This window comes from Letharia columbiana, assembly GCF_014066305.1.
Source record: "Letharia columbiana isolate WasteWater2 chromosome Unknown xpSc0000103_s0, whole genome shotgun sequence".
Lineage (NCBI taxonomy): Eukaryota > Fungi > Ascomycota > Lecanoromycetes > Lecanorales > Parmeliaceae > Letharia > Letharia columbiana.
Window position 1 is genome coordinate 21,166 of NW_023501176.1, and position 16,304 is coordinate 37,469.

The following is a 16,304-nucleotide window of genomic DNA, read 5'->3' on the forward strand; positions in this document are numbered from 1 at the left end:
TACAGAGGTCTGCACCGAAAGTCCTGCACCCGCACTAGTGCAGCCCTAACCCTACTTTCGGAAAGCGGCCCTGTAGAGGGGAAGCCTAAAAATATCTTCTCACAGCGCATAATAAGATTTAAGGTACTTCTTTTAGCCTTGATAGGGGTAGTAAGCCCCGAAACCTGGCTAGGGCTAGGTGCGATTCCGAAGAACTTCAGACGTATTATCCAGGTAACCCTTTAGGTGGGGCGTTATCCGAAGTCTGAGCGCAAGAGTCTTGGCGGGTGCAGGACTTTCGGTGCAGACCTCTGTAAGTAGGGCACGTATGCCTTGACCTCGTCCGCTATCGAGTACGTTCCAGCCTGTTATGATCGTACTCGTGCTAATAGAGAGGCTTTTTTTCAAAGTAGGTCTATCGGTAAGTACTTGAGGAAGGGCTATGGCTTTGGAGTTTTAGATCCTTTTGGGACTATCGTAGGCTTAGGATCCTTCCTCACGTGATCAAGATCATATTTGACCCCTTCTTATGATTGTTTAGGCTAGTCTTTCATCTGAGTCGGCGCGTTGTTTTGATTGGCTGAACCCCTGAGTACCTACCTGTACCTTGCTTCACTTATCTTACTTTACCTTACTTATTGAACCCTGCCAGACGATAGGATACGCGCGAGTGCCAAGGCGCGCTCATCCTGAACAGGCCCTTGGCACAGATGATCTAATTTCTGTCACATAAAAAATTTGTTTCTTGTAAAAGAAAATAGATGCGGTCCTTGGCTGCTGCATGGTCCTCTCTCCTCAGATCCTCTTGCACATGTCTTCTTGTATATACGAAAGCGTGAAACTCTTGAGCCGTCGAGTCAAACATCCCAAAGTCGCGTATAATATAATAATCCGATATGCGCAAGGAGTCGGACCTTAATTTCCCAGTATCAGAAGTCGCATATCTCTCTCTTCTCCATAGCCACTTCACCGACTCTCTCTTACATCCATCCATCAGCAATGGACTTCTTCAAGCGCACTCTGACTTCTTCCTTGCACCCGTCTGCTACAGATGAGGACTTGGAAACTCTACTCAAGGCCGAGGATGGGGGAACCTCTTTCTCCACCAAATATGGTCTCCCAACCACAGCAAGCAGATTCATTAAGAAAATCGTTCTGGCAATCCTTCCAAACCCAATACAACGTCGCCTCGCACCCCATTTCTATAAACCCTCACGAATTCATTCGACCTCATATCTCGATGGGCTCCGTGGTACGTGCATGTCGCATTTCATTTTTCTAACCTGTGCTACCAAGATGTAAGACACGTGTTTGTCGTCAAATGCCGGAGTGGAGTTACGTCTTTTCAAAACTCAGATCCTTGCGCCGCAAGAAAAAGACTGACTCGGACATCTTCACAGGTATCGCGTCTTTCATCGTCTTTGTCCACCACTTTACTAATTGGGTGAATCCCTACCTGGCCTACTATGGCGTGGATAATGAAAACCGACCTTCCTCTCTCGTGCAGTTACCCTTTGTCCGAGTTACTTACTCCGGCAGGCCCATGGTCCATGTCTTCTTCGTTATATCCGGCTTCGTTTTATCTAGAAAGCCCCTTCGACTGGCCCGCGCTCATAAATTCGATGAGCTCCACAAGACTCTCTCATCCTCGGTCTTCCGACGCAGTATACGTCTCTACTTACCGGCAGCTTTCTCGACGTTCTTCGTCCTTTTGCTCATCCGCGCCGGCTGGGCTCGGCAACCGGTCGACGGCGGGTTTCTAGCTCAAGTGGGAGACTGGACCAGTGCAATGTTTGACATGACAAAGCCGTGGCAGTGGGATGTGATCCAAAATCTTCGATACGACATGCATACGTGGACACTTCCAGTCGAGATGTCTATGTCGATGCTACTATTCGTTACAATAACCGGTCTTTCAAGATGCAAAGTGCCGATCAGACTTGGTATGATGATAATGATCATGCTGTACTGCTTCCAAAGCGGACGCTGGGCGGCCGTCGAGTTTCTAGGTGGTGCCTGGATTGCTGAAGTCGACTTGATACAAGAGGAACGTGCTAGTGATGCGGGAAATCTTCAATCGACTGCCCCTGTAGAGCATCTCGACGGCGACCAGCTTAACCCAACCGAACTTCCCAAAGCCGCTACGTGGAATGGCCTCTGTTGGACCCTTCTCTGGTGGCTCCAACTCGCAATCGCACTCTGGATATGCGGCTGGCCGAACCACGACGTAGAAAAAGCCCCGGGACTAGCCTGGCTAGTCAAGCACGCCCCGGAACCCTATTTCTCCCTCGGCGAAGAACACTACACTGACTGGAGAGCTACACCGTGGTACATACTAGCGTCGCTCCAAATCGTCTTCGCATGCCAGCAACTGCCTCCATTACAAAGATTCCTGACGACCGGTCCCATTCAATATCTGGCATCCATATCGTTCGCGCTCTATCTTATGCACGGTCCGCTGTTCGATAGTATCGGCGGGAAGATCATGACTCCGATTTTGCATTCCGTGACCAGCATGGACGAGGCCGGAGTGTGGGAGTTGTTCTTTGTGTGGATCGCAGGGCTTTTTGCGTTGGGCATCCCTTGTTTGTGGGTTGCCGATTTGTTCTGGAGGTTCATAGACCGGCCCTGTGTTGATTTTGCCAGGTGGGTGGAGAGAAAATGTACTGATTAAGGGGCATTGAGAAGAGGCATGGAGTGTACACACATACGTATCGGCACGGCTCAAAGCGAGCGGTCTCCGGGGTTTGCTGGGAGCTGCTGGTCGGCTGCTAGTAATCAGGCAATTACTAGCCTTAATAAGTTGGCACGGGTGAGGACGACAAGATGACAAGATCTCGCCCCTGAAGCTGTGAGACAAGATCCTAATTTCCCCCAGGGCCTCCTCTTCGAACGGTCCAACCTCTACATTCACACGCTACGGGGAATAAAGACCCATTTCCCATCATCTCTCTTCCCAGGCACGTTCCATTCAGCAAACCCCCTTCCAAACGACGAGATTCAATCCGGGAGTTCTTATGCCGGTCAGCAAGTCTTCCCCAGTGTCAATCAGTTCAAACCACTTACCCACACGACCTCCCTCCAGCCAACCCCTTCCTCTGAACATCGATCCGTGTAGCCCTCGCCATCTCTACCCTAAAAAGATAACTACCCAACCATTTAAGCACAGCCCTCCTCCTCCTCCTCGTCATCTCCACCCTTTCCAGCCTTCCATCCATCAATCAGATCGTATAGCAAGCCCCACTTATCCATCCTCAAACTCCCCACCTCTTCAATGTCATTCACTCTCAGCAACCGATGCCCCAACCCTCTACTCTGGCTCTTGGCACGTCCTAAGATATTATCTCATATTGCCGACGCCCGACCTTCTTTCTTTCTTTCTTTCTTTCTTTCTTTCTTTCTTTCTTTCCAGGCAGGGTCATCCCACAGCGACGCGCTCAGCTTTCCCCGAGTCCAGTTCCGCACCGCGTACAAAGCTGGCCGGATCTGAAAAGGCAGCCAATACCGCGATCCGTGGAGCGAGATGGGCGTGCAGAGGGCGGGATGGGATAAGCCAGCAGAGCAGGCGATATGCAGTGAGCATAGAAAGAGAACAGGACGCCAGGGTGGAAAGAAAGCTGGCCGGATGGACGCAGCCGTGCGGAGAAGACGCCAGACCCGCACGCTGACCGAGTGCCGCCGTAAGAGAGAGAGAGAGAGTTGTGGAGCAAACGTCACGCGTAGAGGGCGAAAAGCGTGTACTCTCCGATGAAGGTTGTAGGGGTCGCTGCGATTGAGACGCGGTGTCCGGAACAAAGGCGACGGTTTGGACGACACTTCTCCGAAACAGCGTCATTGGTCGACGGCCAAAAAGGCCCCCGAATGAGATTGCAGAAGTCCTGCAATTCGGACGCGGTGTCCGGAACAAAGGCGACGGTTTGGACGACGTCTTCCTCGATGATTTGCCTTTGACCTGCAAGGAAGGTCGAACATCCTTTGACAGGAAGAGCCCATCTACTCTGGTCTCTAACCCCCCACGATACACCTAAATGGAAAAAAAAAGCGAGCCTTCCCCTGTCACCAATCGACATTCCCTCTAAACATAACATCTGCCCCCCCCCCCCACAACAACACCCCCCGGATCACCCCCCCCCCCCCCCCAACCCCCCTCCTTCTTCTCCCCCCGAGACAAACCCCCCCCCGTCTTAGGGCCCCCCCCCCCCCAAAAAAACAAGGGGCGCTGTACGAGTACGACGTCAAGACACGAGACGACCAACGAGCCGCGTACGAGACTTCAACGAGCGATGCGATCGATCAACAAAAATGGATACTTCCAGCTCTTGACGCCGAGCGGCCATACTCCAAACACGAACGCAGTTATAAAATTCTGAAAGAGCCAACTCTACCGTAGCGAAGCCATACAGGACCCAAGAGCGAAAAAAGGGCCGGAAAAAGTAGGAGGATCGATGGGCGGAAAAGCCGCACGTGCGTAGAGGACGAAGGAGGGAAAGCAGGCGAGAATGTGATGACAACGTCGACTCACGCTGCGATTGCGGAGTCTTGCGATCACGGGAGTTGTCCGACAAGAGGAAAAGGGGAAGGGAGAAGTGATAATGCTAAGAGCTGAGGTCTTTTCGTTTGTTGTACACTTCGGTGGGTATCAATTAAAATGGATTAACTAGTCGTTTCAAAAATCCCCTGGACTCAGAGTTGTTCGATGCAGGAAACACCGCTTTCCTTTCCTTCACTTGAATGGAAAATGTTTGAGGTCCTCTTATTCACAACTGTCGCACCATTCCGACAGCGCACCTCTCCCTCGAGGCACAAAAAAAAATCCGCATCACCTCTCTGCATACGCGCCTTCCACTATCTTGCATTCTCTTTCTCCCATAGCAGTCCGTCGAAGCGGGTACAAATCTTACAATCGCCGTTGACGGGACGCACCATCTATCAGCGAAGAGTTCTTTCTTTCTTTCTTTCTTTCTTTCTTTCCACTGTCCCACGCTCTTCGCGAAGCAGTTCTCTAGTCGAGAATTCCAGACTTTTCCGCTCTGCTACTTGATTGCCAAATGCGAATCGTGTTGCGGAGTATGTGTGACCGCTCGCCACTTTTCCCGACCGGCACTCTGTCTATTACTTACCGTACTTAGGTGCATTTCCCCAAGTCTTGCTAGCCTTTACGGGCCAGGACGCTGTCCAAATACGTCTCGGCGTGAAAGTTCGATTCGAGGAATTCATTCAAGGATTTGCTCCGCATTGGGCAGTGTGCAAAGATCGATCAATCAGTCTTTCACCTGCGCATTCCTCATCTGACCATATCTGAAAGTGCTGGTGTTCGCTGTACCAAGGAGGTACGCGTCCAACGTCTGGATCAAAAAATCTGGATCAGCAGTTCGAGCTATGCACAAGAAGAGATAGAGATAGAGACAAATTCTGGGCTATGGTAATCGCATTAGCATGTACACAGCATATACAGCAATCAGAAGCCTGTGAACGAAGTACCAAATGTTAACGCTTCACGACTCTTTTGTGGACAACATACATGTATACACGCGGCTCGATTGTGTGAGACATCCTCAAAGCTTCAGTCCCACACATCCTGTCCCCTGGATCCAAATGAAATCGATGCCTCTCACATCCGAGAACAGTCCTAAAATCAGTCCCAGCTCAGTGAGGGACTTGCAACTTTCGTCAAAGACCTTTCCGAGCTTGGGAACTTATTCGCCTTTCAGTTGGCTATTCTTTTCTCCCTTAACGCGAGCCCATCAACGTCATTGATTCTACGGAGACCAGCAGCACATCTACTTTATCATTCGATGTGCCTCTGAGTTCCTTGGACCATATCCGAACATCCTATAATCGACGCGAATCTTCATCAGAAAGTGCAACCCTTGAAGGGGAACCCATGAAGCAGCCAAGTTCGATTCTCTCGCCACATATGCCCGAGTAATCGGTCAGTTCCAAGCTAACGAGGGCTGTGACTCGCAGACTGCAACAGGCTCCGTGACGAGCTTTTCCGGGCTCCACTTCGTCTCTTGGAGCAAAATCATACAGGAATTCCAGCAAGGCGGCGATACTACCGATGATGCGTTGTAGACTCTCTGGAACCGCACGTATACAGAAGCAGCTTTGTGATTGGGTAGAGTTCGAGTGAGTCGCGGTGCACTTGTCGCCCGGATCGACCATGTGCGTAGCTCGGACGATGCGCGTAGAAGGGAGCCCGGCGGAAAGATGGATCGCTCTGGCGTTTTGATTGGATCCTTCTGGCGAGATTTCAACGTCCACGCGACAAAGTTTACCGAGAGCCATGGTCCCTGCGATGCGTCCTGGTCTTGCCGCAGCTACCATGGATCCTTCCCGCTCCTCAAATAACCCACACTCGTCTCGAATGACCAGTTCTTCCAGGCAGGGTAGCATGGAAGCAAAATGAGTTGTAGCTAGATCCTGGTACGGGAAAGAATGCACGGTGGCTTGCGGCTCCTCCTGAAGATCGTTGGCGGTTTCCTTGGCCATTTTTGAATTGTACCAGTTTCATATCCACAAAGCTTTGACATACAGAAGGATGTCAGGTTCCCTTAAAGAGCTCGAAGGAGGTAGGGTAGAGGGTGAGAAGCGCACGGAGATGAATGATGGAGAGGAAAAGAAGAGCGGGAAGCCTCCACGCTCCAGAATTGTTCAGCTCCTGAAGCGTTCAGAGGGAGTCATGAAGTAGTAATGCTGGCACTGACCCTCACTCGCTATCGACGGTGCACTAACGGCTTCTCTACACATCTGATAAGATCGAATTGACTTCATGGCAGGAATGCTCTTGCTACGGACTTCACAGATATTCTCTCACTTCCGCATTCTTTCTCCCTTACCCCCCTATTACGTCAATGACAGACTTCCTACGAAGTCCGTCGTAGTCCCAGGCTCGCATACGCAGGGTACTACCCGCCTTGATCATGCGGTATCGCTCCTTTTCCTTCAGCGGCTCAGGTCCCCCAATTTTCAGCGTCCTGAACTCTTCCGACCCGCCACTATCTCCGACCCAGCCATGTGTCTCGTCCAACACAGTCAGCTCAAAAGCTTCTATAGCAGAAACTAAGGGTAGATCATCTGCCATCGCCGCTCCAAGTCTAATGAGGGCAAAACTGTCCAGAGATTCTGTCCATCTTGGTCGACTGTGAGCATAGAGTGCGAGGGATACCAGCCCGATGAGCTGTATCGAGATTAGGAAGCTGAGGAATATCATTGCAGCTGGTGACATCGAAGGCTTCATGATGCCATAGCCCAGAGGATTATAGATGTCGTTTCCAACGAATTCAGTCACATCTTGGTTGAGTATTGCCTTATTGCTGAGGGACATTGTAAAAGAGAGTGCTGCGGTAATGGAGTCTAGGCTTCTGAAATTTATTAGCCAGTCGTAGAGGCTCCTTGCTAACATTCCAGGCCGATAATCTAAGAGATCACAATTTTCTAATGGCCTCGCAGGATCCCAATGTGAACAGAGCTCATGAAAGTCATCACTTGTATCCTTCGCAACACTGAGAGTTTTGAAAAATGTATCATCTCCGAAGATTGCGAATATGGAGGTGATGAATGGACTTGGTGAAGTAGCCAACCCGTTTTCATCCATTGACACGTCCAGCTCTGGGCAGCTCAATGTTGCATTGGAACATCCTTCATAAAGGGGTCCGGCCGAATGGTTGTTCCAATTGTTCGGTAGTTCAAAATAGCCCAGAGTTGTGTTCGACCGGCAACGGCGAGTGAAGTTGGTAAGCGGATTAATGGCCGGCCAGGGATCCCCAGCGTCGTCTTCTGAGGTTTCATGGATGTATTGGAAGTCTAAGAAGAACTGTTCCGTAACATCTTGTCTGAGATTGGTCCCATACCAAGAGGAGGTGTTCTCGCTTGGGAAACATAGTCGAAAGGTGAACAGGCTACAAGAGTACGAATCCAGAGATGACCCTGAGCTGTCGACGTTGGAATAGGCAGTCTCGAACGGCATAGAACCCCCACAGGAAGCTGGGAATTCTGGTTGCTCAATGCTATCGCACTGAAGAGAGGAGTTCAGGCGTAGCGCATACACTCGGGATTGACCGGTATCTGTTCCTACTGGGAAGGAGGAGGTGAAAAACGGAGACGCCAGAAAAGAAGCACCGGTTGAATCTTGGGATTCAGTAGATGATTCGGAGCTCGCCATGGTGAGGTTGGATCTACTTGGCGGCCAAGTATGAGATTGATTATTAGATAATCTTGCAGAGACAGTGTTTTCTGTCACGGCGTGAACCATCTTGCGATAGTCATCTATTGAATCGCGCATGGCACTTAGATATTGCAGATTTGGTTGAACACCCAAATTGGTGTTGTCGAAAGTGTCGCTCGTAGAGACTTGCACATGAACCGTCTGGACCAGCGCTCCCTGTAGTGTCGGAATAGCAATGCCTGTATATTGGCTGCTTAGCACCCACGGACAATCAAAGGTACGTGTCCTTACCGACGCCACAAAGCAGAGCTGATAAAATTAACAAGGTGCTTCTTGTCCGGCGGCTAGTACTGGGTCGCATTACATCGAGCAATATCTGTATGTCAGACCAGCCCTTGTCCGCAAGTGCTAGCATTTGGCGCATAGTCAACATCTGATTATGTTGATTGGAATGCTTTTGACAGTAGACGACAGCAGCTTTGGCACATATGGCCGAGGTAACTGGGATGGTGACGGACCCTATAAGAGCAGATGTTACCCTCGTTAGTTTTCTCCAGCGATCGTTGCTATCATATTGTTCTCTGGTAAAATCCGAATTTGGGTCGTAATAGGTAGGAAGGTTCACCGGTCTGTAGCATAGCAAACACGTGACTACCCATGTGAGGATGGTCGAGACAGAGTATAAAAGAACAAGCCAGAGCCCTAAATTATGTCGTTGGAGTTCTCGCGCTTTTCTTAGCCTTTTCAGCTCCTTCATGTTTTTCTGTTTAGCACGCACTTCAGGAGAAGTGGAATCCTCGAGGAGAGATTCGTGGCCGCCTCTGTGACGAGAGCTGTCTGCGAGGACAGATGCACAATTCGTGGGGCAACTGCAATGAGACAACAGCGACTTCATTGAGTTGGAAGAGTCACTAGCAGTCTCTCTAAGAGACGAGTCCATTTCTCCAGCATGTGGGCAACGTGAGGAGACCCCTGAAGGACTGACACAAGAAGACGACTGCCTCGAGGCCAGAAGCTCATCAGATCTCTGTGGCTCCTGCATTGCCAATAGTCAAACGTTTGGTCGATAGCAATAGGAGAGGAAACCGAAAAGCTAGCGGCAGAGGACGGTACAAAGAGGCTTTGATTTGAAAATCTAAAGATGAGAAGAGAGGAGAGAGGAGAGAGGAAGAAGGAAGGAGGGAGGAGAGAGGAGAGAAGAGAGGAGAGAGGAGAGAGGAAATCCATAGCAAAAATAGAGCAGACGATGTCAAGCACTGCCCTCAATCTGGCGCCTTGGGTGGGGATCACTATACTGAGCCAAGTACTTTACGTGGTGCGGATAACAGTACGCACAATGCAACCCTCCCAGCATCGTACGCCCAGACTAATTCTCAGCCTCGCCAGGCTGAACACGGAGCAATATTTATCGTTAAACAATTCGTTCGTCAAGTCCGGGTTGCAACGTCTGCACTGTAGCAACTTGAAAGGCATTTGTTATCCTTTGGTCGGCCCGGTCGGCAACGGCTCTGGTGCGGGATAACCGGATAGATAAGGTCCTAGGTCCTGTCTGTGTCTGGACGCGCCTTGCTCAATGCTCAGTGAATGAAACCGTCAATGCCTAGTCAGTAAGAACATGAGCAAATATACCTCCTGCTACCGCCACACGAACCAGACTCGCCAACGCCACCTCACCACCGCAAACGCACCCATCATCCTCCCCTCCACCCTCCCCCCCCGGGCGCCCGCCATGCCCCCCGCCTCCCGCCTCACCACCCTCAACGAGCTCCCACTCCCCACCTTCCTTGCCCAACTCTGGCCCCGCGACGACCCTCGCGTCGAAACCCCCGGCCCCGCCGACGGAGGAGGACCGTGGCGCCTCCGACTGCGCGCGGCCGAAGGGCTCTCGGAGGCGGAACTGACGGGGTGTTTCCGTCTGGTGCGGGATTCCAGCGCCGCGGACTACGGGGCCTCGGCCTCCGGGTGGCGGCCGGGGAGGAAGCGCGAGGAGATGCGGTTGCGGGATCTGCGGTACATCTTGCTGGGCCGGTCGTCGGCGGGGGGGGAATTGGAGGGGGAGTCGTGTTTGCCGGTGGGTGGGTTCTTGTCGTTTATGCTGACGTGGGAGGATGGGATTGAGGTCATCTATTGCTATGAGATCCATCTGGATGAGTGTGTGAGGGGGAGGGGTGTGGGAAAGCGGTTGATGGGACATTTTGAGGAAGTGGGCAGGAAGGCTGGGGTGGAGAAGGCGATGTTGACGGTGTTTAAGAGGAATAAGGCGGCGATGCAGTTCTACGAGCGGTTGGGCTACGAGGAGGATGAGTATTCGCCCAGGCCGAAGAAGTTGAGGAATGGCGTTGTCAAAGAGTTGGATTATTTGATCATGTCGAAGTCACTGATCGGTGGGGTCAAGAATCACCAGGAGGAGGGACAGAGGAAACGAAAAGCTGGATGAAAACGCATTGGGATGCGGCTCAATTGATCATTGGATGTCTATATCTGTCTGACATCTTTGCCCTTCATCTCCGGCCTCTCGACTTCCCATTCGTCTCGAAGGACCGCGAACAGGGAATCCGCAACAATCTCCGACAGGCCGAGACTCCAGACGAGAGTAATGGCATAGAAAAAGTTTGCGTTGCCGGAACCCGCATAGATCCAGAGGTAGTAGAAGGCAGGGCCCAGCAAGGTCGCGTACAGGATCGTGGCCATGGCGAAAAAGGTATACCGCATCACTGCCGAGCATCAGTGTCAATACCCGAAGATGAGAAGGCCATTTGGGCAGGACTTACAGGGGAAAATGTGTCTATACAATGGCAGCATAGCAAAATACAAAGACGTATCCGAAATGCTCGGGTACGGCTTGAATATTGCAAAGATGCCCAGCAATGTAGTGATGACGAACAGCGGCTGCGTGCGAAGACGAATGCATAAAGCCCCAACGTAGCCCCCCAAATGCAGCCAGAATACACCCAGGAAGAATTCCCTGAACGAATCGAACATCTCAATGAAAAAATACCACCAGAGCCCCACATTTGGTGTCAAGTCCGGCAGAAGCAGGTGGACGCCATATGTAGATGCCAGATACTCGGATGAACCTCCAGTCAGAACTTTTGAGAGATGCAAGAACCACGCTATGCTTGCGGAAAAGACGGAGAGGTATGTGGCAGTCGAAAAAGTTGCATTTGGAGGCGCCTTTGTCTCTCTTGCTTTCCGATCATAGCAGAGTAGGATCAGAGGAGGAAGTAAAAGGGCTGGATAAAGCGACAGGTATGAGGCGAGACCCAGAGCAAGCATGGAGGTGATGGGTTTGCTGGAGACGGCCTGGGCAATGGCGTAAAGGATGGCGCAATTCGTGAAGACGCTTGTTGGTCTGCCTATACATGTAGCGATGGTGAAGGGATTGAATAAGTATCTATAGCCCCGTTAGTCTAGAGACAGCCTCCTATGGATCATACACCCTTACGCGGCGGCTACCGCTATGCTATCCCATTTCATATCCTTCCTCGGCGATGTGAACAGACGTGAAGAGCGTGACTCGCCAGACTCTGTGATACGTATGAGGGCATTGGCGCAGAGAAGGTCGAGGAGGATGTAGAGGAGGGCGGTCAAGGGCAAAAAGAGGGAGGAAGGGATGAGGGCGAAGAGTGGTAGCAGCAATGGGGCCTTGAGAGGAATGGTTAGCGGAAGGAAGTGACTCGTGCGCGGCCAGTGGAACATGCCTGGTGAAAGACGCCGCCGTCGTAAGGGGAGACATTGTGAGTATAGAGGAAGAGACCTTCTTGCACTGGCAAACCGTCAGTCATGAGTTGTATGCAGGGGAATTGGCACGAGGTCTTACATCGCTTGAAGCTGGTGACCGGAGTGGATATCTCTACACGTCCGGTAAGAAGGTCAGGTAAGGAAGGGAAGGCGAAGAAAAGTACGAGTCTAAGAGCTGCTGCGGAAGTGAAGAGGGTGGCTTTCCGCCGGTCTATAACCATGTTCAAAATTTGGAAATGCACACCCCCATTTATCGATCGACTTGAGGTCCGCAACTCCGCCTGGTACTCTCGCGCGCGCCACTCTCGCGCGCCAAGTCCCACTTACTCTACCCCTGAAAGCTGAAACTACTTACCTTACCCGTATAGACTGCCGATTTCAGCCCTACCTTACTAGCAACAACACCAAAATTTACCATTTGGTATGATTAATCATGATAGCTACATCACCGTCTAGCATCTTTAGAGTACCCCTGTCAGGCTTTTCATTGGTGCGCGCTTGTGTTGCGGCTGCTCAACAGAGTATCCATAGGATGGTAAACAAAAATTCGGCGGGGTAGGTCGGTACAAGTAGGGCTGAAATCGGCAATCAATTCTTCCAGCACCACAGGGGCGAGTGTTCGCCAGGAGTCCTGCGCTCAACGGATCTAGTACCTACCCTTGGAAGCCAAACGGGCACTTTCCACCGACTTGCACCGCGCCGGCAGGACAAGAGGAGCCCTTCGACAGGTAGATCGGTAACGATGACAGGCAAGCGACATCCAACGAGCCGTCCGCATTGATATTGACCGCCGAACCTCCAGCCTTGCCCTCCAAAGTGCAATCATAAGCGCCGTCAAACAGCACTGACATGTCCACATTCGACGTTTCAATGTATTTCAACAGACCATATGCACTTGCCTCGTACCCGACTTCCTCTATCACAGGTAGCCTCCCCGAAAACAGCACCCAGTGGTCGGGCTCGTTGATTTCATACTGCATCTGGGTGACTTGACTCCAGTAGAAAGCTTTGTCGTTATGGTCTTTGCAGACATCGCCGAGAGATGTGCATGTGCGGCTGTGCTGGAAGACCTCTTTGAAGAAAGTCTTCGTCGTGGGTGTTGCAGAGAAGTGGGACTGCAACAGGGTTTCGCCGACCAAGTAGGTTGTGAAAGCGGATGTTATGCCGGCAGCTGGCTGCGGGAGATTAAAGGAGGTAGGACCAGAGTAAAGCCCATGGGCAGCCCAGGAAGTGAATGTTGGCACATCGCTCATGATAAGGCTGAGAGCTGACTGTAGCATATATCCAGTACAAGCAGTCATGTTGGCCAAATCAGTCTCTGTGGTCATGTAATCGCTGATGTTATATGGTGAATCCAACAAGATGGAGCTGACTGCTTCTGTGTTCTGTAGGCTCTGTGTGAAAGCCTGTACCGCAGCGACATTGACATCCGGATTGATCCGTTGTGGTCCGCTCGCTAAGACTGACGGTATCTGCCGAACGGGTTAGTGAGCTACTTATTGAGGGCGAAAAGGGCAGCCAATTCACCCCCCAGAATGGTAATCCAGCCAACAATGCCTTCAGTACGTTGCCATTGTTGAGTACCGCACCAAACTCATATCCGGCAAGGATTTGATGGAGTTTTGCGTATTCTGAGTCGCTTCCATCAATGTCACCGCTTTGTAAGGCTGAAAAGAGTGATCAGCGCTGGCCGCGATTTCGGACGCAAGGAATCGCTGATGACAACTCACCAGCATAGTACGAGCTGAAAAGATTGTTGATGGCTACAATGTTACGCACGACATATCCGGCCTTTGATGCAATGCTCGGGCCGAGGTCGGAACTTATCTGGTTCAAAATACATTGCTGAAAGTTGAGCGTAGTACAATCTGAACCTGGTTTGGCATACGCAAAGCGTAGGAAGCATGTTGTCCACGGCTCTTGGGGATGGCAGCAATTCATGCCGTCACTACCAGGCACCTGACAACTGGGCACGGTCCGGTTCCATTCCGCAAGATAGCCGGAAATGTTCAGCTCATCCCAGCATGTGGTACTTGCAACGCTGCTGAAACTGGTACAATTGACCGCTTGTCTGGTCTCAAGGTAGGCGAGGTGAGAGTCAATATATTCTGATGAAGCTGCTGCGGAAAGGAGGCATGCCGAAGCTGCAAAGACTAAGGAAGAAGAAAACAACATTTTGAAGGAAAGGGTATATCACTTCGTAAAAATTGGTTGTGCAGTCCGAGACCGTTCGCTCTCAGTCTTGTTGAAGTAGACTGCTTGTAGATTTTCCTTCGTCGTAATCTCATCAGAAGAATCGCCCACAACAGAATCAGGAACTTGCATTTCGCAGCTGCAGAAAGAAAACCTCGTCGTCCCTCGGCGCCTTCTGCGGTCTTTACTGCATGTCGCTAAATCCTGTAGGAAGTGGATGAAGATAAGTCTATGCGGTAGGAAGTGTACAGTGCGCTTAGATTTCTTGAGGCTCAGATGTCGCAAACTTCCCACACATGCGCTACCGTCAGATCACATTGGAGCTTATATGTCGTCCATACATCTTTAGCAAAAGCTCCAGGACATTTCTCAAGAGCAGAACCAAAAGTGCCTCTCTCTCCGTGAGTAAGATGGAGTCCTTTTTCACTTATGAGAATGACCGCTAGCTCACTTTCGGAAGATCCAGATCCCTCTGCAGCACTGAAGTCCAAAGCGAGCTCGCGATGATGAACGTGCAGTTCCACCTGACGTAAGAAACAAATCCACCCATGCTGAGAACCAGTTTCCGCCACCTTCATTCTCCGCGCTTCCATGACGAGTCAGACGAGTCTTGCATTGTCTTATCAATTGAAGCATCGCCGACGATAGCTCTTCACAAGCTGCTTTGTCACCGGTCGAGAGACAGTGCTCTTGTGAGTTACTCCCAGTCATACTGTTACGACGGAAAAGGGCTTTCAAGCATGTGGGTAGCTTATACCTTGGTGAGAGTATGTGGTCCGAGCGGTAAGCCTGGAAGTAGCTACATACGGTATTATAACTTGTCTTCCTCTCAAGCTATCAGTCGTTCAGTTGCCACACATAATCGTTCACAGTGCATTCATAGTCTCTCATCGGTCGTTTTGATTTTCGATGTGAAGTGTCCCATACTCTCTCTATGGGACGTGATCCCCGAGACGGAATGAAAAGGCGTATGGATTGATTAGTACTACCGTTGTGTTTAGGTATAGTGTAACGCAATGCATATTTAGCACAGCCGATACTGAATCGTGAGTTGAATGAAACTACTTTGGCCCCTAGGGTCCCTGCATAAGAAATAAAGATTGGCTGATAGGGAGCGAAGCACCCCAACTAGGTGGTCTTGTGGTGGAAAGGGTTTAAGGGACATGACACTCTAGGCTTATGCGGTGATATTGATGGAAGCATCTCAGCAGCATCCAGCATGACGTATCAAAACATTCAACGAAGCAGCAGATAAGAAGGATATTTGGTTGTGCTCGGCGTCAAGCTCACGTTTGAAAGATGTCGAGCATCACTTTATGGTGCCTAGCTGAGAGCCAGGAACGTGACGCTTGAACTTACGGACTCATCATTATCAACTTCCGATTGCACTGGGTAGGACAAAAGTTCTATGCTGATCGAAAGACCTGCTTCATGTACCTCAATACGAAGTTGAAGGAAGGAGGAAGAGTAAGGCAATTTACTTGTAGCCCTCTTTTCTTCGCTTGCGGAACCGTTCCGCCACAAGGCATCGTCGTCATTTCCAAATCTCGCTTTTATGATATTCCATGTCACCATCATCCGCCTTGAATTCTGCCAGCCTCGCTAACATCTTCTAAAAACCCTGGCGTTCTCTAACACCTACATGTACCTCCTGGTCGCCCTCGCCCGTAGCTATGCCACAGCTAGCACGCGCTCCTCAAGACTTCCTCCATCCAAGCCGCCTCTCTCTCTCGACCACTTCCTCCTACGCCAGCGTGTAATATCCCTCTACCGTAAGATTGTCCGTGCATGCCATAAAATTCCGCCTCCAACGAAGGAAGAGATGAAAAGATACGCAAGAGAAGAATTTGAGCAGCATAAAGCCGTGGAGGATTTGAGGAAGATACGGTATTTGCTTAGTACTGGGAAGACGGAGTTTGAGCGATTGGGAAAGCAGGTCAGCAATATGGGCTGATGATAGTATGACACCTTACCCAATGGGAATTGCTGCGATCAAGACCAAAGGGGCGCCCGGGTCTGGTTCAGTCAGAAGGAATCCCATCTCAAGCAAGCCGCCGGAGGGCTGAGCAGCTGGATCAGACCATCCCGCAGCAGTGTTCAGGCCACAAACAGACTATGGAGGACTACACTTACCAGCCCCTCTTCTGAATGCGGGAAAAATCGTAAGCTTGATTGGTATGCGTCCTGCAAGCTCCTCTGCTGACTCTGTAGTCTGTGGACTGCG

At 50.9% G+C, this 16,304-nt stretch overlaps 7 protein-coding genes across 7 annotated transcripts; 3 read left to right on the top strand and 4 right to left on the bottom strand.

Moving 5' to 3' along the window:
• Positions 1–978: 978 nt before the first annotated feature.
• On the top strand, positions 979–2,653 carry HO173_013311 (uncharacterized protein; the record flags this gene model as incomplete). The annotated part of the gene is made up of 2 exons (XM_037315133.1): positions 979–1,231; positions 1,380–2,653. 2 exons carry the CDS (start codon positions 979–981, stop codon positions 2,651–2,653), a joined length of 1,527 nt encoding a protein of 508 aa, XP_037157972.1.
• Positions 2,654–5,811: 3,158 nt separating this feature from the next.
• HO173_013312 (uncharacterized protein) lies at positions 5,812–6,471 on the bottom strand (the record flags this gene model as incomplete). The annotated part of the gene is made up of 1 exon (XM_037315134.1): positions 5,812–6,471. The coding sequence occupies one exon, from the start codon at positions 6,469–6,471 to the stop codon at positions 5,812–5,814; it is 660 nt and encodes a 219-aa protein (XP_037157973.1).
• Positions 6,472–6,814: 343 nt separating this feature from the next.
• HO173_013313 (uncharacterized protein) lies at positions 6,815–8,903 on the bottom strand (the record flags this gene model as incomplete). The annotated part of the gene is made up of 2 exons (XM_037315135.1): positions 6,815–8,385; positions 8,438–8,903. 2 exons carry the CDS (start codon positions 8,901–8,903, stop codon positions 6,815–6,817), a joined length of 2,037 nt encoding a protein of 678 aa, XP_037157974.1.
• Positions 8,904–9,761: 858 nt separating this feature from the next.
• On the top strand, positions 9,762–10,583 carry HO173_013314 (uncharacterized protein; the record flags this gene model as incomplete). Its single annotated transcript, XM_037315136.1, has 1 exon — positions 9,762–10,583. The coding sequence occupies one exon, from the start codon at positions 9,762–9,764 to the stop codon at positions 10,581–10,583; it is 822 nt and encodes a 273-aa protein (XP_037157975.1).
• Positions 10,584–10,621: 38 nt separating this feature from the next.
• HO173_013315 (uncharacterized protein) lies at positions 10,622–11,845 on the bottom strand (the record flags this gene model as incomplete). Its single annotated transcript, XM_037315137.1, has 3 exons — positions 10,622–10,860; positions 10,918–11,540; positions 11,592–11,845. 3 exons carry the CDS (start codon positions 11,843–11,845, stop codon positions 10,622–10,624), a joined length of 1,116 nt encoding a protein of 371 aa, XP_037157976.1.
• Positions 11,846–12,540: 695 nt separating this feature from the next.
• Positions 12,541–14,212, bottom strand: HO173_013316 (uncharacterized protein; the record flags this gene model as incomplete). Its single annotated transcript, XM_037315138.1, has 4 exons — positions 12,541–13,359; positions 13,415–13,554; positions 13,618–13,937; positions 14,115–14,212. 4 exons carry the CDS (start codon positions 14,210–14,212, stop codon positions 12,541–12,543), a joined length of 1,377 nt encoding a protein of 458 aa, XP_037157977.1.
• A 1,510-nt stretch (positions 14,213–15,722) lies between these two features.
• Positions 15,723–16,034, top strand: HO173_013317 (uncharacterized protein; the record flags this gene model as incomplete). The annotated part of the gene is made up of 1 exon (XM_037315139.1): positions 15,723–16,034. One exon carries the CDS (start codon positions 15,723–15,725, stop codon positions 16,032–16,034), a length of 312 nt encoding a protein of 103 aa, XP_037157978.1.
• Between the last annotated feature and the right edge of the window lie 270 nt (positions 16,035–16,304).